Raw genomic sequence first — 22,942 nt, 5'->3', positions numbered from 1 at the left:
ATTACTTTTATCAAGATGACTTATACCTTACATTGTCCAAAGAGTTGACAACTCTGCATTTCGCTTTATAGCTTTTACGAACAGGCCTGGTAGTTCACTTTATTAATTTTTCATATCTCAAAGGAAACCTTTAATCTGTTACAAAGAGAAAACAAATTTAGAGAAACAGCAGCCACATATGTACATTAATTCAGGGGAAACTATTAATAAGGTTTGGAAAAATACAATTTGTTGTAGGGAAGCAAATAAGATGTACCCTGGCTTTATTTCCTCCCTGAATACAAAGCCTTATTATCGATTTCAAAGCTGCTTATCCATTTTAGTTTCAAACATAGACAGTAAAGTCACAGCTGGACACCGCTGTCTTAAGATCGCATTAACTTTAAGGCCTGGTTCCCCAAGTGAAATATTCTTCAGCCCCACAGCTTTCATTCATTCCTGCTTCTATCTCTAGGGATTTCCGGTCCAAAGCACTGATAAAGAGGAAGAATGTAAGTGCTGTAAACTACTGGCAAGGAAACATTTTCTATATAAATAAGTAATAAAACAATAAGGTTAATCTTGTGTGAATTTTTTTGGCTATGTGGAGGCAATTTTCTTAAGTTTTCTTCAGATAACTGACTCCTCTAAGATGCATCCATTTCTTATTGAGACTGTGTATTTATGGTAGTTGGTGATTCTATAAATTACACTAGAGTTTTACTATAATAAATCAACAAGGCTTGTCAGAATTTTGTTTTTCCTTTCACATTTTCGAGTGCCTGCTGAAGTGAACTTGGTAACAAAAGAGATGAGTTGAAACTTAAGCGCTGGTTCCTATGTCTCAGAGTTTCAATTTCTATTTTCAATAAAATGAGAATAATAATAATAGCAAGCAAGATTTATCTGGAATCTTAAAAGAAATGGCATATAAAAAGTGCCCAGTACACAGATGGATATGTTCATTATCTCGATGTGTTGATGTTTTCATGGATGTATACATATATCAAACTTGGATTGCATACTTTAAACATATACAGTACATTGCACATTGATTGTACCTCAGTAAAGCTGTTAAACACACACACACACACACACACACACACACACACACACACACACACACACGGTGCCCAGTACAAAGCCCGCCTTGTAGCTTTGCTCAATGGTGGCAAAGACCACCACCAATGGCATAAATTTAGGTTTATTTTCCATCCTCTTTGAAAGGTGGGAGAGTCAGATCTGTGTTATATAGTACAGTGCCAACAGCGACGTTCCGAGGGCCATAACGTTGAATGTGATGTCTTCACGTAGGGAGAGAGCTGTGATTGACATGCACTGCGTAGGAGTTCAGGTCATCTCCCCACTCCACCCAAGAGCTCTTGTTTCTGCTCGGTGCATGGAATTCAGTACCAAACAAGTGAAGAATGACTATGAAAATTTTAAAGAAATAAAGCAAGATCAGCTAGGAGAGTTATCAATAAAACTGAGGTTATTTGTTCTGAAGCAAAGGAATCTGAGAAATAAATCTCACAACCTGCTTCATTGTACATTTTATTTTAAGAAAGGTTTACATTGTAAGCTGATTTTGGATGAGGCACAGCAAACAACCTTTTTATGTAAAGCTGCATAAACTCCTCCTTATTCTTCCACTCTTCCACCTTAAATTTACAGTGTCACTCCGGGGGAAAAGAAAAAGCAATTCTGAATGCAACATAGAGACAGGAAACAGAAATAGGAGTGGAAAGTTGGGAGAGAAAAGATGCATTAGAATTTTAATCATTTGTCATTTCTTAGGAAAGTAAGAGGAATCAGGTTAATACTATATATATTATTACCAAAACTGAAACAAGAAAAAAATATTAAATTTATCTTCTTTCTATAGCCTCCCTCCATTAAAGGAAGAATACAATTTTCTGAATGCAGTTTCTGCTTTCTCCCTCTCCTCTCCTCCCCTCCCCTCCCCTCCTCTCCCTCCCCCCTCTTTTCTGCTCTCCTCTCGTCTTCTCTTCTCTCTCTCTTTCTCTCTCTATCATTTTAAAATAGCAAACCTGGCTTACCAGAGATAATCCTTGTTAGCTTTAAGAAGAATTAGTTTTGCAGTAGCAAGAAAAATGATTTATAGAAATGAAGCTTAAAGCATACTCCTTTAAATAGGTTTCTTCATTTGGGTGCACCTTTTGCTAAAGTGGAATTTTTCTTTTCTTTTTTCCTGAGTAGACGAAAAGGTTAAATTAAAGAAGCACTGAGAGGCATTTTGCTCGTCGTTGCATGGGGCAGGGAAGGCGGAGTGAGTCACTTGTCTCTCTCTTTGTTCTCCAATCTCTCATCCCAGCGGTCTCTCGGCAGCAAACTTGGATGAGATCTATCAGACCATGGTGGTACTCTGGGAATTTGTTCAAGGCCTATTGAAGCCCGTATGCAAATGCAGGAGGTGTGAGCTGGGCCTGGAGAAGCTATCTCCTCTTCTCCTCACTGTACACAAGTTTGTGCTGAAGCCCCAAACTTGAGAGCAGAAACAAAAACATAAATGTCATCTTCTATTCATTACCTCTTTTGCATTCCATAACCCATTTGCTAAGCGGAATTTAAAATAAATATGAGAATAAACTGAAGGAGATCAAAAATATAACTATACATCTGAACTGTGCTTTAGTAGAAGGGAGTAAAAATAATCTCAAAGATAAAGTATCTCAATAGGTTGGAACTCAAATTCTTACATAGTGCACCATGCACAATGAAATTTTTAAAAGATGTTTATGTGTTGGATGTTATAGAACCTGATATAGAGCCTATAGAGGGTTTTTTTTAAGCTTTTATTTACTTATTTTTAGAGAGGGGAAGGGTGGGAGAAAGAGAGGAGGAGACATATTAATGTGTAGTTGCCTCTCGAATGCCCCTTACTGGGGCCTGCAAGCCAGGCATGTGCCCTCGACTGGGAATCAAACCAGTGACCTTTTGGTTCACAGGCTGGCGCTCAGTCCACTGACCCACATCAGCCAGGGTGAGCCTCTAGGGTTCTTATGGTAACAAAGACAGTATGAAATAGGAATAATATTGTATAGCAAGTGATCTCATTTAGTGCACACAGCGCCTGTGAGAAATAGATGTTTGCACAGCAGTTATGGTATTTTGGTGGTTGAGGGTATCTAGATTCATTGTCTGAACTTATATCTTTACTAGACAGAATGTTCTCTATCCTTAAGAACTTCTTAAGATCCTTAAGATCATGCTTCTGCAAAATCTTAAAATCACAGAATATTAAAGGTATGAAATTTTGGAGGTACTTTAGCCATACCTCTTTATTTTGCATATATAATAAAATAGGGGAACTATATGGTTTCTTTAAAACCACAAAACTAGGATCCAGAATGCTAGTCTATTTAACCATTCTCTATTCTGATTCCCATTCCATTTTCAGCTTTCATTCCCCTACCCCCCACAAAACAAAACAAATGAAAAAAAAAAAAACCCACAATAGTTTTTCTCAGAGACATTCTTGACAAAGTACTTCCCTATTAGAAGTCTTAAAAGTGATACAAATTCATGTCACCCAGCCATAGCTGGATTTAATGCAAATTCATGCAGAGATTTTTTTTAACCATTTGTGGTTTTTACTTCCCCACAAACATATTCAGCAGCTAATAACAAATCTCATTTGATGTATATCTGGCTAATGCATAAAATTTGATTTCCTTTTTTTTGCTTTCATAAAGTGGTGGGTTACTGAAGATTAGATTAAAGAAACTGAAATCCCTCAAAGAACAGTGGTATCTGCATTTTTTTAAAAAAAGAAACTAAGGGAAAAGAGTATCACCTGTCAAGCATAATGCAAAGCATCACAAGCCAAGCTCATAAAACCCCAGAATCGATGGACAATACATTCATCATCGAACCCCCATAGTCCTAAAATGTTAAAGGAATTGAAAGTGCACAGCTAACTAGATAGATTAGATAGATAGATAGATAGACAATAGGTAGGATTAGAGAATAAAAACATCTAAAACATACACATCAATTTTGCATAGGTTTACACTAAGTAGAAAGGTAGCTTGGAGGCAAACAACAATGATAGCAGCAACAACAAATCTTTAATTTAGGTAATAATGGTTATTACCTAAAGAAATAAAAACAAATTTGTTTCTCTTTACTTTTGAGGTTTGCATGAAGATAAAATTTTACTAATTTTATGCTACCTAAGCATTAATTTTAATGCAGGAAACAATTTGGAAGGCTATGGGAAATGCATATTAAATAAATTTTCCCCTTGGGCTCAATAGTCCTGGATATATTAATATAAAAGTAAAATGACATATCTTTGAAAATTATTTTTATAGCTCTATTTGGGCTTGTGTGTAGTCACTAAATACCACCCAGGTTTAAAGATTATTATGTTCTGTTGCTGGGCTCTGTTCTGTTTGAGAAAACCATTCATCCTTTCTGTGCCTCTGTTTACTTAAGCATGAAATGGTGATAATTGCCATGATTTTACAAGATTATTAGAAGAGCACCTTTTAAAGATCATATGTGAAAGTAGATACAGTATGTTCACTGTATCTGAGGGCATGTGCCTTGCATCTGAATCTTTTCCGCATAGAAGAGACCAGAGTCGCTGGGTGGCGCACTCTATTTTTCACAGCTGTGGAACAAGGGCTAGGAGTTCTAGATGCAGCATCAGCTCTGCACTAAATACCTATGTGAACTTGGTTGCTCTGTCTACCTAAAACAGAAGTCCTCCCTAGGAGGTCAGTCCAAGAGAGAATGGATTTTGATTTCGTTCCTTTGTGTAGGCACTCAAAACATCTGTTGAAGGGCTGAATCTAATAATGCGAAACATCACAGTAAATCATTGATTAAAGGCCCTGGCTCTAGAGACCTGGGGAAATGCTTCATCATGCATTAGCTACTTGACCTTGAGCAAAGTTACTTATTGTCTCTGATTTTTACTTTCCTCAACAGTAAAATGGCACTATAAAAGCACTTACCTTTTTAAGGTTGTTTGAGGATTCAATGAGATAACAAATCAAAAGTGCTCTGAATGTTTCTGGCCACATTGTGAATACTTCAAAGAGTGGGTTTAAATATTCATTATTATTCCTACAGAATGGTATTCTAACATTCATGAATTCCTCTACTGTAGTTTCTAAAAACTTGTGCCCACATGTCAGCACATTAATTGACTAAATATTATCTGTCTTGTGCTGACCCTGTAGGGATGGCCCTGCTAGTTTTACTGTTATTGGCAGGTGTCACTCTTCATTCTCTTTCCTTGAATTTTAAAAATTCTGCACTGCTGAGACCCAGGTCCAATGACAAGACCTACCAAGTGCGGGGCAAGGGAAAGTGCCCCAGTACCGGGTTCCAGGAGCCATGGATTCGTACTGTTCTCGTGTTCCCAGAGAAGACGGAGCCCTAGCCGTCACATAAACGTTTCCTCCTATTTATTTACACAAGTTATAAATGTCCATAGATGTAGTGAATGCAATTTAGTTTAAATGTTCCACTATTTTGACTCCCTTCCATGTTAACGAGGGAGTAGTTTAACTGTTTGTGCAATTATTATTTGGCTAAGTTTTTGAGTCACCCTTGGAAACTTCCAGAAACTTGGTGTAGATTTTATATATAGTATTGTTTTTAAAAACATGCATGAACATACACTCACAAACACTCACAAATATGAAAAGGACCAATATGTGTTCCTATGAGAGCAATTTAGGAACCAAAATGTATTCCTGGAAAGAGTTGTGATTTTGAGATCACATACCCTTAATCTATTTTTTTTAAATGTAAATGTTTAATGGCATAGATGTAAAATTCACAATTAAAACAAACAAAAAATATTTTAAATAACACTTACCCTAGAGGCTGCTAGGGGAAAAAAAAACCAAACTAGGTATGTAATTTGAGTATAAAATGAAAGCCATTTTCTGCCGTAAAATTTCAAGTTGAAAAAGCTCAATATTGGTATGAACATTTCAAGTGCATATGAAGGTCTGTCCAGAAAGTATACAGCCATGTAATATGAAAAATAGAGACATTTACTGACGAAGATGCAAAATACAAGAAACATTGTACAGAGAACAATGTACACAGAATGCCTCAGTCCCCTTCAAAATAGGCACCTTGGGCCTCACACAGTTCTCCCAATCACCGTCAGCTGCCCCGTTGTATTTTCCTTAATTCCATCAATGGCTTGAGGTCATCTTCCCTTTCAGAGGTGATTTTAGTTTTGGGAAAAGTCAGAAGTCACAGGGTGCCAAATCTGGCCTGTAGGGCGGCTGAGTCACCTGGTGATTTGATGTTTTGTCAAAAAAACTCTGCATGAGACGTGATGCATGAATGGGCTCATTGTTGTGATGAAGCTGCCAATCACCAGGTGCCCACAGCCTTGGCCTTCTGAATCATCCCAATAGTTTCCATGAGGAATATTCAACCTTAATGCAAAATTTGATGCAGATTTGTTGCTCTACTTGCTCATTTTAAATGGGATGGCTACACAGGACACATGCTCACTCAACAAGCCTCTACCACCTCCACTGAGTAGTACAGTGAAGTCATTATTCACTCATGTGTGTGTCAGTCTGCTCTCCTTGGCTGCCAGTTTACAATGATTTAATGGAAACCATTCTCATTATATTAACAATGGCGGGACTTTCTCTGGACAGACCTTGTACTCTTACAATTGATCAATCCAGGATAACCTTTACTTTTCTAATAGAAATATTGTTCAAATCCTAATGATTTAATTAGTGTTTTTTTAAAAGAAAATACAATGTTCTTAGTTATCTTGATAATGTAAACTGAAATGTAATTTTGTCTTGTACTTGGATCTTTCTAGTGAAGGCACAAATTATTTAAAAATTAAGTGATTTACCTATTTATTTTATATGTGGAAATCAAAATTTCCTGTCTAATTCAGGAAGTAAATAAACATGTAAGTCATCACAGAAAATGTCTATAGTGATATCCTATTAAATTATAGATTACTCTTCAATTTAATGTTCACATTCCTGCCAGACACACAATTCTAAAATTGTAGTTCTGATGATGTCATTTCCTTTTGTGACTCAGCATATAAAATTCAAAAATATTTTATAGCATGGTTCCCGCTTTCTATCCAATCTTCTTTCTCCCTCATTAATATACCTTGGGTTTAGTTGCTGGGACACTATTAACTATTCTAATACCTAATACCGCAAGCATTTTCATGATTCCCTCACTATATGGAATGATTTCCTTTTTACACACAGACACCTCTATTCATTTTCTAGGGCTGGGTCCAATTTTATCCACATTGTGATTACAAAATTCTCAGTATCTGCTAATTTTTTCTTATATGTACATACTATATACATTGTACACATTATTAATCATACACATATTGTTAATATATATTGAGCTCACAGAATATTTGAATAATCAGTAAGAGCAATATCCTTACAGGTGTTACTACATTTGAGTCTTTGAAAAACAAGGCTATTATTTAATACTGTTTTATTGCTACACAAAGATCTGTTTCTAAATTGAATTTAGTATTTCTAAATATGTTTTATATAGCCCTTGTGACTGAAAAAAAACCTTTAAACATTATATGATCCAAATGAAAAACTGATTTGTTGATTATGCTTATAGTATTAACATATTTATTTAGCCTCCCTCAGTTTTGAGAAGGTGTTTGTTGAAACTGAGCTGCTAAACCATCAGTTTCTTGATGGCAGAAAGTGTTCTTGAAAATTTCATAGGAGGTTTACAATACTGTGTGTTTAACAAAACCCAATGAAATCCTTCATTTCGAAGTTTTCAAAGGTTCTGTTTCTAAATGTCTTAAGCCTAAAAGAAAGGTGCACTTAAATCTATGAAACAGAACATCTTTAGGGAATATCAGAAAACATTTCCAAACATTCACTTTTTAAATTTCTTTCTTGCTAGGAATTCCTTTTTTTTTTTTTAAGAAAAAAAGGCAGTTTTTTTTTCTCTTTCATTGATAAAATAAAGTCCTTATCCTAAAAGTGACAGCTATGTTTATTTAGATGAGCACCTGTGAGGCAGCCTGCCGCCGACCGCCCTTGTCTGTGCTTCTGATGCACCTGAGGAAGAGTTGGGAGAAGAGTGTGAGCTCTGCCATTTTCTTGTTTGCGTGTGTTTGCAGTTCATAATCCACGGTCTCCTTACAGGACACTGTCTAAGCCCTTTGCTGGTTGTAGTAGTCTTCGCGTAATGAAAACCAACATTGTACTTGGTAAACCAGGCACAGGCAAACTGAAATACATGGGAAGCTAAGAAAAGAACTCCAGGTACCACACGTTCCAGCTGCATCTCACACCCATGCACTTGGGCCATCGGGCATGGCATATAGACATTGTACTGAAGCTTATTTCTTTCCTTATTTTTAAAAATAAAAATAATTTGTTAAATCCTTAGAGAAAACCAATCATTCCTTAATCTATAATTATGTAGAATTGTGTACCCTTTGGATTTTAGTATTTTACACATTGACAAAATAGAAAGTTCTTCTTGGGCAGGGGATTAATTTTTGAGTCCTAATAAAGAGCACAGAACTTGTATATAGATAATGATCAACACATTTTGTTAAATGAGTGAGTAAATAAATGACTTTGTTTCACTCAAACACGAACACTAAACTGTACTTACTAATGCAAACGTATCTGATTTTTGCAGGTACGGGTCCAATATGGCTGAGTGAAGTGTATTGTTTTGGGAGAGAGTCATCTATTGAAGAGTGTAAAATCCGACAGTGGGGTGTCAGAACCTGTTCCCACAAGGAGGATGCTGGAGTCACTTGCACTTTATAATGTATCACATTTCATTCACATTTATGAAATTGTTACAAAATGATTTTTATTACTTTGCTCCATTAAAATCAGTTTAATTAATATTTAGGAGATTAAGAATATTGTCCAAAGAAAAGGAATATTTAAAAATCACTGAATAAACATATTGAAGACCTTCATACTTACTCTATGTCTGTTCTTTAATCATTTTAATATCTAGGTTGTCAAATGGAATTTTATAATGACATATATTGAATTGAATATGCTGAAGTTCTATGCTGTAATCTAGAGGATTACATGTCAGTAATAATGGACACAAATTTCAATCAATGGCTCCACTTTATATCTTTCACCATAAGATTATGATTTTCGTCTTCTTCGTGATCTATTTAGTTGATTTTAATTTAATTACTCTCTGAATAATGAGAAGGTTGAGAAAAATTCTCAAGTTTGCAAAGTCTCCAATCCATACATATTTTTAAAGAAAGAATCTTATCCAGCTATCAAGATCTCTGATGAGCAGTAACTCAGCTGTTATATAACAATGCAAATATTAAGTTTTGGCCGTGTAAAATGTTGATCAGAAGCTTATACATGCTCATGGATTAACATGGTCAGTAATAACACAGTTAATAACATGGTTCTTAACAATAATAACATGGTTAGTTTACACGGTCGTGTATTGACAGTTTTTTTTTCTCCTGAATCATAAAGCTAGTGGAAACAAGACTTATGAGAAAAGGCACAGATCCACCATTGCTATGTGTGTCTGAATAATTGGTGGATCAAAAAGGTCATTTTCAACATGGAACTTAAGATTGTTATGCATTTAACTTCAGTTGAATAATTACATTGTTACAATTCTAACAGGCTGGTTAAAATGTAAATACATCTACTTACTCCATTTAAACTAACAGCATGTAAATGTCTTGAATGCAGAAGGAAGTGTCAACTGTCCTTTGGGGTCTTTGGTGAAGTCAGCCCCTGCCTCCCACTACTGCACTGTATTTATATTGCATCAGCGTAGCTATGCTGCAAGTACATTTTCCAAAACTCTCTTTCCTACATTGTTCTGGTTTATCATGGGCCATAAAAGGCATTTCGCATGGGGTTGGGAAACCGAGTGCTTGGCAGCAGCCATCTCTATTTTTATGCTCAGGAAGTTGCTGCAGGAGCAAGAGAGCACTGAGCGGCACTCACAGGTTGTCCCTGCTCTGCCGGCTCACCTGGTCTGCAGGAAGGTAGTGCCTGCACCTCCCCAAAGTCCCTCTGGAGCCCCTGTCAGTTTCTCCCGCTCTGAGGACAGGTGCGTGTTTAGCTCCACGATGATTCACAACCTCCTCGTGAGGCATCTGAACCATCAGAGCGTCAAGCAGTGAGAAATTGGTGCGGGGTCCCGCTCCTCCTCATGGGTTCCATTCTGTCCTTGCTCTCTCCCAGGTCATGTCCATCTTCCTTTCTCAAGTGCCACCTGCTGATTACAGATGACCCAGCACCGGGCACAAAAACAACAAACTCTTCCTAGGCTGCTTAATCAGCAACCGAAGTACACCACTGCACAAGGTCAAATGTCTTGAAAGGAACAAAGGAAGAGTTGTTCTGGACTTGGAGACAGTGGCCTTAGGCAGGACAAGAGAATATAGGGCATTTAATAATTGCAGTGAGCTTGATATTTAGAATCTGCCAGTTTGTAAAGAAAATAAATCATTATTTATTATACGAGCTGTTGAACTGCGCTATCTGAAGGCAGTGCTATACTGAGATTGAAACACGTGGGGCCAGGGTTTAAAATTAAGTATCGGACTCTTATGCTGTAGGTTTTTCTACAAAAATGTCAAGTACACAAGTGATTTTGTAAAAAGGGAAATTACTATATTATTGTTAGTAACTCTAGAATTGGATGTGACCCTTAAAACTCTTTGGGGTTCCCGAATGAAAAACTTCAGAATTACACTCCTAGCTAGAGTAATTTTAGGTTATGGAGGGGGAAAAAAAAGACTGAAATACCTTTGTTAATCCTCCACTAAGAACTTCCTCAGGGCCAAGGACCGGTAAGTTCAATCAAACCTGTGAAACATTTCAATTACTTTCAAAAAAAGCCTCCGATGCTTCATATTTACAAGATTTGCCTAAAAAGACTGATAATATTAATGACATAAATTATTCTCTTTTTTTTTGTTGTTAAATTCATAGAATAGTCCTCTTCTAAAGGCTCAATGTAAAATAAAATGAAAGCAAAGCTACTATTATGAATAAGGGCTGACTAGGGAAGTCAGGCCTGCTTGCTGTCAGGGGGCCAGTTTGTCACGTGTCCAAGTCAGCTGCCAGAGCGATTAGAGGGGTGAGAGGAATAACCTGTGAGACTCCAGAAAAAATGAATAAAAGGAAAGAAAGGTGGGTGGTAGGAGGAAGGAAGTGGAGAAGTTAGGAAGGAAGGAGGAGAGAAAGAAAGAAAGGAAAGACAGAAGGAGATTCAAGGAATAGCAAATTTGCTAATCATCACTTCGTCATACGTCAAAAGTTTTGAATTAAAAGGTAGGTCGGTTTGTGATATTTTTAAACATGCTAAACAAATGAGGTAATAAACTGATTGGGGAAAATGGCTCTTGGGACTGTAGTAGTGTAAGACAAATATTTCTATCTTCATAATTCAAATTCTAAAGTGGAGTTTCTACTTAAAAGCAGAGTTTTACTTTGTTTTGCAGGTAGTAAGGGAATCAAGAACTTTAAGAGAACAAATTTATCCTATAAATACCTCCTGCCAGTGGCTCTGTACTCAAATTATAATTGGAAGAGATTCCCACCTGGAAACTGGACTTAACGTTTACAGAAAGATAACAGGCCAAACATCTCCTATGCTAGAACTCCGATGTTCTATTTTTCATTTCAAAATAGAATTACAATATTATCTTCTAGTCATTAACATTGAGAAAGGTTATAGCTTATTAAGATAAAGCACAAATGCATAATGTTCTCTGTCTGTAGATTGTGCTTTTCTTATAGAGCTAAAACACTTGGTTCATTATTATTTTATATGTCTTCTCCATGAACAGGAGAGCAGTGTCCTATCACAAAAAGGCTAATATTTGTTAGAAAGCCCTAGGATGCGGTCAGTGTACCAGGCAGGAGGGGAAGACCCATGTTTCTGTCCTGGTTGTGCCTGGGGCTTACTGCGTGTTCTTTCTTTAGAGAAGTCATTTTATGTCCAATCCTTGAGTCCCAGCAAACTAAATAGGATTGATTATTTGCCGCTTACCTAACTCAGGTGTGATTGTGGGAACCAGGGGTGAATATGAAGTACAAACAGAAGTCATTCATTTTCCAGTACCCATAATATTTACTAGCACTCCTCACCACATTTGATGGTGTTAATACAAGTAAAGAAATCAAATCCTGTTTGTTACTTTTGCTTTCTCAACTGTGTTTTTGTTTTGATGTGACTTGGAGACCCCCACCCATGATAGCTTTATTAGGATTAAAAATGGGATACGGTTCTGTATACTGAAATAGAAAAGTAACTGTGTATCTAGAACTTTTAATTTACTCAGGTCTTTAGGCAGGAAGAAATGCTGCGGGAATCACCTTAGCCTAATTTAGTGAAGAAATTATCTTGTGCACTAAAAGGCATTAAAAAAAAAACCCCAAAACACCCAGTAAGGGGAACGTGTCCAAGGCTGTCGGGGGTACTTGGCTTGTCCAGTGTAGACAGCCAGCTCTCAGCCTCCACGGGCATCCAGGGAAAGAAACGAAAAGGGAGAAAACGAGCAATATTTACAGGCTGATCCGAAATGGAGCCACGATGATGCATGTCAGGAAGCTTCGGCGAAAACGGCCCCCGATAAATCTACTCCCCGCGCCCCCCCCCCCCCCGGGCTTCCAAAGCGTCATTCCCTTTCCTGAGTAGTTTTCCCTCTTTACATCAGTTTTCTCCTGTCTCCACGGTGTGTTCGTTTGTTTATTTGTCTGTCTGTTAGTTTCCCCTCCCACTTCCCAAGAGGCCTGGGGTTTTGTTTGAAAGCTGTTGGGTGAAACTGGCTGCCCCGAACCGCCTGCCCGTGGAGGTGTCAGGGGCCCCTGACGCAGGCCACGCGTGTCCCGGGCGGGCTGGGGACGGCTGCAGAGCCGCGGGGAACGAGGGAGAAGGAAGAAACCGGGGCCCGTCTTGGGAAGCGACTATGATCGGAAGGGGAAGAGTGAGGTTTGGCGGAGAGATTTTATAAGCAGTGGCACCAAAAGAGACAACCTTAGCCCCCCGCCCCCGGAGAGCGCTAAGCTGAAAACCAGCCAACAATTTGCTGGAAGACCAAAAACTCCAACTTGAGAAGCTTTTTCTTAGATTCAGGAGACATCTGGGAGCCGCTGGAAAGCCACAGAAAGAGCAGGAATACCTCACGTCGTCGTCGATGGCGGCTGGACGAAAACCTGCTCGTCTGCGCGCAGGGGGGACTAGCCGAGCGCCAGGCCAGGCATCCGTTTGGCAGGATAAGGGGTCTGTTTAGCCGAAGGGGACACTTCCCTCTCGCTTCACAGCAATTTCGAGCAGGTCACAAAATCTGGATTGAAGTGTCACAATGCTGCTAACGAAATTAAGCAAGCCGTGGGCACTTTCTGTGCTTAACATTTTTCATCTTTAAAATAAGATATTTATACCTGGACTCGGCACTTCACAATGTCACCGTTGCAGTAAATTAGACTCTGATAGGAACGTCTATGTAAGAGGCATAGTCTAATAATGTTTAAATTAGCCCTATTGTTGTTACTGCTATCTAGGAAGAAAAGGTGAGAGAGGCAGAAGAAATGCTCCTATTTTATACTCAAGGAATGAGTCCAATTTAGTATAATTTTGAGTGTGGAATTATACATATGTGTAGGATGAATTTTTAATGTATGATAATCTAAGTTTCTTAGTAGTGCTGATTAATCATTTTGGCATAATTACCCTGCTTTATTGTATAATTCATGTTATGACATTGCCAGGTGCCAGCAGAGTTACTAGCGACTCCGCTTTAATTGCCAGATAGTTCTTTAAAGGCTGAAGCAAGGTGCACCTTGGTAGATGTATATAAGAGGCACAGTGTTATGCGGGAACTTTTAGGGGAAGGATTTGGGGCACAGACTCCTCCCTCACTTATCAGTAACTTCTGTTCTCTGGGCTCATGGTCAGCTGTGAGTTTGGGGCTGGTTCCACCACATGTGAGTTTAAACTCCATAAACATCAACCGATCAGCACCAATTTTCCCATCTGTGTATGTGGGAATAATAAAAGTACTTACCGGTCTGTTGCTAAAATTACTGAAATAATGTGAGAGCCACTGAAGACATGCTGGTGTTATATAAGAAGTCATTTAGAAAGAAGGTTCCGTCCACATTGAAAGATAATGCTGAGGGGGTCTTTATTACAAGCTTTAGTGACAAGGACGATGGGTAGAGTGCTGTATGTCCACTTTAGCTCTTGGGGGTTGAAATTCTCTCTCTTAAAAGTCTTAAAGATATACCTTTATAACATGAAAGTCCACAGTATAATGCTGACTTAAGGAGCTCATTATTTTGAAGGATTTTTAAGTATGTTTTCGTAGTAATCAGAAGTTTTTTCAGATCCAGATATACTTGCATATGTTTAACTCCAGATCCATCCTGAATTACAAAGCAGGAGAAGAAGCTGTGTAGAGATTTTTTTTTTTTCCCTCGTATGGCCTGAACAGGGAAGTCTTGTAAAATGATAATCCTTTACATTTACATTAAATGGACTGATTTCTGTCTCCTCACCAGCAAAGGCAGGTCTAGGTCCCTTCCAGGCTCTCTCAGAACTCTACTGGGGTGAACCAGGAGAACTCAACGGTCTAACCTGAGATTTGTTTTCCTCCTCCTCCTTAGTTACTTTTAAAGTTCATACTGGTGTTCTAAGAGTAGGTTCCTATTCCTACATCACCTCATTATGGGCACCACTCAAATTCCTTTGTGCCCAAAATATCACAAACAGGAACCCTGAGGATTCAGAGAATCACGTAAGATTCCCAATAACATGAGCAACTCAGGACCAAAACCGAAATGTCCAGTTGTTGATGTGCTGCACCACTGGGACAATCTCATTGGCTGATTTTACCTCCCCTTTGCTTCCTAGTTCCCCAGCTTTTCTCAACCCTCTTTCCAGCCTCTCCAGCTCTGTTTAGCACTCATGGCTTAGGAATTGCTTGAGCATCACAGGTCTTCATTTTACTTTACTTTTTCACTATGTACGTGACTAAAGAGTCTTCCTTTCCTTCTCTTAATTTACCAACAGACAATTACCTAATAGTTATTCTCTCTAAGAAGGTCTGTTATGAGCAGCTAAAACAATATTCTTTCCCATTTTATAAGTTGGTTTTAAAAGGAGAACATTACAATACATTTGCTAAGAAGTCAAAATAGGCAGAAATGTAGTTACATATTGTGGGAAAAACCAAAGTGAATAAGATACAACTGGTAAATAAGCAATGGACTGGAAGAATCATCATGGATAAGGAAGTAATGAATTTATTATTCATAATCTGCAGAAGGCTATAGCAAGTAAATATGCTCTGTTACTTTATGACTCAGTCTGGCCAGCTATTGAAATAAGAGTGAACATATGTACAAACCCATTCCCCATCAAGCAGGTTGACCTCACATCATAAGCAGAGCTGTAATCCCGGTATCCAATCTGTTTCCTGATAATGCTGAGTGTCGCTGTGCCTCAGAAGGTTGTCTTCTTATTACTCCTACTTGTATGTTAGCCAAATTGCTGCATGTTTGCCTCAGTGATGACTGTTGCCTTGGGTCAGGGGGGATTCCTGGGACCCTGCCCAGGTTGATAGGGTCTTATGGTTCCAATTGATCCAAGCCAACACCCTTTCTCTTCTCTCCAGCTAGGCCCTCTGATCCAGAAACCCTGATGTGTCTCTGCTCATATCCAGAGAGACCAGGAAAACTGTACCCCCTCCATCCTGATTTCTGGTGTTGTGACTTATTATTTGGACCCAACAAAAACATCAATCCAGCTTCTATGCCCTACACAGCAATCAGAAGGGGCGGAGCTCTCTCTACTTATTCCCTGTCTCTCATGCCGCAAACTCATGGATTCCCTACTATCTCTCCCGCTATCGTTCAAAAACAGTTCAATTCCTTCATCACTTTATTCTGCTGCTAATGTAACACATAATACCACAGTCCAGTGCTTCTGAACAATGCTCCATTTAGAAGATTATGTGAATAACTACCAGTGCAAGCACAGAATTGTTAATAGACCATATAAAGGTATTTGTTCATATAAAGCATCAGTCATTGCTTTTCTCTTGTACTCTTTGTCTAAGTACCGTGTTGATGTCTCTGTGCAGTAATAATTTCATTTTTGAACTTTAAAATAAGTCTTTGAATGACTTACAAATCTTAGCTGAAGAGGCCTGACCTCCCCTTAGCATTGAAGCCAGGGTGCACATGCTGGGCTCACTGAACATTTCCTGGCTTTTCAAGGCACATTTTATAAATGAAAGCTAATGGAAAACAATTTATGACTTAAATAGTTGACAGAAAATATAATAACTTAGTTATAAAACTTTTTTCTGTAGCTGAGTATTCTCTCAAACAAGAATGATGGCATCCCTGAATCAGTCACTTTTATAGACTGGAAAGAGAAGAAACTAGAAATAAAAAGAAATGTTGTGACATAGAGAAAACTGTTGATTTCCCACCAGTTGTAATTCTTGAGGATTTATCAAGAAGGCAGAGTAGGAGGGGAAGGTGAAGGATACCAACCTCAGTCTAGACAGCGCAAGATGGAACATAGGACGGGCCTGGCTGAGAAAGATTTGTCAAAATTTAGTCATGCACTCTGCATTGAGGCATCAGAGATAATGCAATAAGGAGACCCAGCTTGCAGACTGAATATAGACATGGGGAATTTAAGTGCATACCATGGTAGGTGAAAAGGCAAGATGGTAGGGATGCAGCATCTGAAGTCCAGGAGACCTGGGTTCAAATCCTGCTTCTGCATTTAACAAATTTACTACTGGTAATCTTCATCAAATTATTCAAACTTCCTTAGACTCACTGGTCTCTCTCATATTAATGTAATAATCATTATCATAAAGAAACATGGTAATTTTCTAGCTCATTGGAAACCTCACTAAATGTGCACTGAAGTCTGATTGAGTCCCTGGAAAAGGAAACTAGTGATCGGCATATGTGCTCATGAATAATAGGATTGAACGTTCCAGACCAAGGGGAAGCAGAGAGGGGCTAGCAAGAGGATAGAGATTACTGGAACTCAAACTGGTGTTCACGCTGGATTAAAACAGATGGCTGTGGGCCATGTAGGAGCCTGCCAAGTTCAGGCAGAATCCAAGTGTGATGAGCTAAATCACCCCAAATGGAGAGGGGGGGCAACTTGGGGTCCTAGCCTTCAGCCTTGGGACATGCTGAGCCACTGAGCTCTTGAGTAAGAGCACCAGGAAGCACAGTCCCCACAGGAGCCATAGAGTTGGAGCTGCTGCCATGTTCCAACTTACCTGACAGAGGCAGCAAGAAATTTAAAGAGATTTCTCTCTTCTCCTGCCTCGAGGTTGTTCTGGAACATCCTGCGTCAATATATCTGAAAACTGTTTTGTTAACAGGAGGGGATGATTGCTCAATCTTGACCTCCTTGTAGGTATATGAACACACTCATCCAGTATTTCTCCACCAAGCCCTTCAAAATGGCCTCCGTTACCAAGGAGCTGTCTCCTAGGCTGTTACCCCTCAGTGGTTTCTTGTCCAGGCAGCGAGATTTTACTGAAGCTCTACTTTCAAAATCTCAGAGAGTAATCCATAGGATCTGTCTAACTATGACAGTGTCCTAAACAGGGACTGATATGTCAAAAAGCTGCAAGACTGGTACTCGAACTGTGGTTTTCTAGTCCTGGGTTTACAGAACCATATTTGTATGCCATCTCAGCTCAGCTGCTCTGTGATTCTACTCAACTTGTTCCGTAGTCTCTTTCTGCAGACGGGAGTCCAGCATCCTGCTATTTCCCATTTGCTATCGCTCCAAACTAACTCTTAGCAATGGAGGGCCATGGGAGATGGCCAGTGAGGTTCATATATATTCACAGGGGTTCCAGCCCAGCATGGCCGTGCTAGTCACTCTTTCTGCTTCTTTTCTTGGTATATCGGGTAGGAAATAGCATGACAAATTAGAGCCTGGAGTCGACCAATACATGTATGAAAGGGCGATCTATGACAGAAAGTTAGAAAAGATATTCTGTTATACTGAGAAAACTCGTTATCTGTGTACGGTAAAAAATGAAATTGGTTCCTGGCTTATAACAAGCACAAAAATCAATTCCTGGTCAATTAAAGGTCAAATTGTTTAAAGCCAACCTGTAAAACTAGGAGAAAACATAACACAGGCAGGTGTCTTTATAACTTCCTTGTAGGGAAATATTTCTTGAATGGGACCAAAAATATAAATGATAGTGAAAATGTTGATAAAGTTTGCTACATTGAAAAATCTGTATAGTACTCTAAATAAATAAAACAGAGAAAGAAAGGACAAGGCAAAAATTGAGATGAGATATTTACAATGCACAGAATCAGAAAATAATTGCTTTCTATACGGTGATAATACATCTAAAATCAATAAGGAAAAAAATAGAGTCAATAGAAAAATGGGCAAAAAACATCACTAGCAACTAACAGAGAGCAAACCAAGTAGTAACAAACAAACAAAAAACACACAATAAGGTATCATTTCACTTTGGGAAAATTTTAAAAGTCTAAAAGTTGCAAGTACTGGCAAGTGTGTGGAGGAAAGAGAATTATCATAATGGTCCAGTGGGAATTAAGTTACAGTGAATCTTCACTGTCTACTAAACTAAAAATATATATTTCTTATAACTATTATAATTTTAGGTTTTTAATCTTTAAAAACTAGTATGACAGCATTGTTCTTAGTAGCATTGGAAATAGTCAACTGAAAAATGGCTTTTAAAAAATTGGGAGAATTTTAACACAATATCATCATGCTATGCTAAACAGTACTTTCCTGCCCCAAGGTCAAATAAAATGGAGCTGCTAATCATAGCCCTATGTTAAACAGTATTGAAGACAAGCAAAAGTTAATTTGCTACCAAAAAAAAAGAAAAAAAACTTCTTCCTGGAAGAAAGCCTGTGAACGACCTAAAACAACCTGCTTTAACAAGGAATAATTCTCCTACCATTTCAAGACTATCAGACTCAAGACTCTCTTCAAGATTCTCACTGCAAAGACAAACTGTCATAAATCCTGTCCAATCCCAAACTGTTTCCTGCCTTGTAGTCCCACCTTAAAGTCACCCAGCCCAGTGCCTAAAATTCCATAAATATCTGTCCTTTCTTTCCTCCTCTTGAAACACTTTGAAAACTATGTAAGTGTTGTGTTCTTTTTTCTGAAATAATTTAATAAATTTTATTTGATTTTATTTGATTTTATTTTATTCAGGCGATCTTTTGGGCCATTGGCTGAAGTATATTGTATTTATTTTTTATTTACTTTTCTTTCATAATTGAGATTTTATTGGTTGTTCTGAGGATAAGTACAGGCATTTCAATTTGTACATAATTCTTAGCAACAAATATACTACATTTAGACTAAAAGGAAATAATCTATAGCTATATATACCAATATAAATATGTCTCACAAAAATACTATTGACTTAAAAACTAATAATACAACTAATCTGCTATAGAGAAATATGAGGTCTGTCCTGTAAAAGTCCAGGCATTGTTAATATAATGAGGACGGTTGTGCATGACATCAATGTAAACTGGCAGCCAAGGAGAGAGGACTGGAATACGCATGTGTGAACAATCACTACTTCACTGTACTAGTCCAGGGGTGGTAGACACTGTAGAGTGAGCATGCGCACTGTGCGGCTGAGGGCTAATTCAAAATGACCGAGTGAAGAGATGAAAGAATGTGCATCAAATTTTGCATTAAGCTTGAACATTCCTCCCTGAAAACTATTCAGATGATTCAGAAGGCTCTTGCGGATGATACAATGAGTACAGTGCAAATAAAAGCTTCAAAGATGGTCGAGAATCTGTTGAAAGTGATCCACATTTTGGAAGGCCTGTAACGAGCAGAACACCTGAGAATGCTGAATGCGTACGGGCTGCAGTCAACAGAGATCAGCAAGTGACAGCGCGAGAACCAGCAGCTGATCTGGGGATTCCAAAAACTGCTGTGTCCGAGATTTTGACAGAGGATCTTGGCATGAAATGTGTCATGGCAAAATTCATTCTGTGGCTTCTGCTACCAGAGCAGAAGGATCGTGCTGCAGTTGCTAATGACTTGATTCAAACTGCTACCAGTGAACTGGATTTCCTCCAGAAGGTCTTAACTTTGAAGGGGACTGAGGCATCATTGTCCTATGTACAATGTTTCTCTTATCTTGTATCTTCAGTAAACATCTTTATTTTTCACATTACATGCCTGGATACTTTCATACAGCTTACCTCAGTTTATTTAAATTTTAGATAAATGCAGATCAATAGTATAAGTTATTTAAGGATATGTACAAATGTGATCAAATTTGGAAAAATAAAGATAGATAATATGCACCAAGTTGAGGATTTGAAAAATGGGTATTGAGAGAGAGAGGATTACAATCAGGAAACAGAAAGGAAGTCAGAACTCTATTTGTAATGTTTTAACTCTCAAGATAGGTGATGCTCATTACATTATTAAACTGATAAAAACAGATACTACCGTTGATCTTAGCCAAAACGCCGAGAAGCAATGTACATTACATCATTATTTAAACCTTTTTGCAATTGTAATTATTTTCTAAATTTTCTATTATTTTATTTTATTATTTTTAATCATCACCCAAGGATATATTTACTGCTTTTAGAGGAGAGAGAAACACTCACGTAAGAGAGAAACATCAACTGGGGGGTCAAACCCTCAACCTTTAGGTGTACTGGATGATGCTCCAACAAACTGAACCACCCAGTCAGGGCTACTTCCTAAATTAAAAAAAAAAAAGGTAATATAGGGGTATAGTATTTGAAGGCGATTGTTTCCAGAAAGAGGGGATGATAGTTTCAAATGGTGCAGAGTATTCAAAATTTAAAAATTAAAAAGTATCCTTTCCATTTCAAGATGTAGTAAATTTTTGTACACTTGGTGACAGGAGAGTAAAGCGGTAGGAGTGGAGGTTGAGAATAGATTGGAAATTGTGGAAGTAGAGACAGGGAATATAAGACAATGTTGACGAGAGATATGTTTACTTCAACTGCACTCTGTGCTAAGATGGCCTGGCCACAGTTCAAAGGCAACGCACCGTGAAGAGGTTTATCTTGTATGCTTTTCTCTGTGTGTCCTCCTGTCTCCTCTTAAACCAACAGGCATGGTGACCAGTTTCTCAACTGAGAAACAGCAAAGGCACAAGTATTTGTAGTCATGTGGTTTGCATTTTTAGATATCTTAATTGCATTGACTACAGACCACTTTATATAACTATGAAACAGCCAGAAAAGGTCAACAGTGGGAGCAGTGGAGTAGATTTATCTAAGAGTTTTCATATGTTGGCTCTGCTTTAGGGACAAGAGGCAAAGACACGGACAGGGAAAGACCTAGGAATCAGAAAGAGACAAGAGAAAAGCAAGAGAAATAAAACAGTATGAAAATGAAGATTAGGGAAAGCCTTCCTCAATTTGCAGTAACTGGCCCATGAGAACACATTTAATACTTCTGTTGCCTTCAATAAATACACTCACAATTAAAAACACATTATCTGTGTTTAACACATTTTAAAACCATGAGCTCCTTTCTTGAAGCAGCCAAGTTCAAGTATTTAACTAAATGCTAATGGTACTGGCGATGTTGTCTCTTGGTTCCTGAGTTTGGCAAGGGAAGAATTCAGAGCCAGGAACTCTAGCACAAGAGGAAGTTTATTTATTTTTTTAAAATGATTTTATTTATTTATTTTTAAACAGAGGGGCAAGGGGGGAAAAAGAGTAAGAGAAACATCAATGTGTGGTTGCCTCTTGTCTCCACTACTGGGGACCTGGCCTGTAACCCAGGCATGTGCCCTGACTGGGAATCGAACCAGTGACCCTTTGGTTCACAAGCTGACATTCAAGCCACTGAACCACACCAGCCATGGCAAGAGGTAGTTTATTTAGCAAGCCAAGGAAAGTACACTCAAAGAGAAGAATCAGGTGGGCTGCTAAGAAAGCTGCTTTGGCCTTTTAGAAATACAGTCACAGGGGCAGAAAGAGTGAGTCAGCTGAGCTGTGTGGATTCAGAAAACAACTTACAGAGGCAAAGCAGGGCCCGGAGAGACAGGCTCAGGGGGTTAGCCTGGGGTGAGCTGCTGCCCACTTCTCCCCTGGTTGTAAGTCTTGTGGGTTTAAGTCCTTAGAGTTTAGGAGTAAGAAAGCAAAGAGACATGCCTAAAGAAAGATGGTGTGAGAGTGCCCTGGGGAAGAGAGCACGCATGTGCACACTGGATCCTTCCTCTTAAGGCTTTTTATCTGTGAGGTCTGAGGGAGGATCTCAATACAGTATTTATCAGCTTTCCAGGTGTGTCCTTTAATATGCTAGTTCATGAACGTGAGCATGTAGGGTCAGGCTCATGGTCTCTGTTGACTGACTGGAGCTAGGGTAGGGGGTCATTGGTCACTGCATCTGGTCTGATGCCAACCCATGGTTGTCGCTTTGTCTGGTTTTGCTGCTTTTCTGGGCCTGGAGCTCAAACACAACTGAGGACTAGATGTTGCCTCCAGTTTGACCAAAACTTTGTCACTTTGGTCACCAGATCCCAGGCTTTGTTCCTAAGATGATTTGATGATGATCAGAACCTCATTATCCTAAGGGCTTAATGCTTAAGGGAGTGGTCACGCAAGGGAGAAGGAGGCAGCTGAGTGAGGTGCTGGATGAGGCAGAGTAAATCAGCTCTCTGTCTCAGTTTCCCCATTCCACTAGCCAAGGAATTTTCCTAACTTCTTTCCTGCCTTACTTACAAAAATGTTAATCCTGTGGTAACAACTGCTAGAAAATTCTGTATACCAAGTGAAGTCAGAAATTATCACAAATGAAAGTTAGAGTAGAACAACATACTAAAATATAAAGGTGGGAAATAAGAATTTAATAGTTGTAACCTAAATGAGATCTAGGCATTGATTTGCTCTTA

At 38.6% G+C, this 22,942-nt stretch overlaps 1 protein-coding gene and 1 pseudogene across 1 annotated transcript in view; one reads left to right on the top strand and one right to left on the bottom strand.

Moving 5' to 3' along the window:
- MSR1 (macrophage scavenger receptor 1) overlaps positions 1–8,795 on the top strand; it is a 64,015-nt gene extending 55,220 nt beyond the window's left edge. Inside the window, exon 10 of the mRNA XM_054566101.1 lies at positions 8,659–8,795. Within this exon, the coding sequence (XP_054422076.1) occupies positions 8,659–8,792 (134 nt within the window). The 3' untranslated portion in view covers positions 8,793–8,795. The remainder of the gene's footprint in view (positions 1–8,658) is intronic.
- An 11,629-nt stretch (positions 8,796–20,424) lies between these two features.
- Positions 20,425–20,543, bottom strand: LOC129064918 (uncharacterized; annotated as a pseudogene).
- Between the last annotated feature and the right edge of the window lie 2,399 nt (positions 20,544–22,942).

Source organism: Pteronotus mesoamericanus, unplaced genomic scaffold, assembly GCF_021234165.1.
Source record: "Pteronotus mesoamericanus isolate MK-2021 breed Mesoamerican mustached bat unplaced genomic scaffold, CSHL_Meso_final contig_169, whole genome shotgun sequence".
In the NCBI taxonomy this organism is placed as follows: domain Eukaryota; kingdom Metazoa; phylum Chordata; class Mammalia; order Chiroptera; family Mormoopidae; genus Pteronotus; species Pteronotus mesoamericanus.
This window is presented reverse-complemented; position numbering and strand designations above follow the sequence as displayed.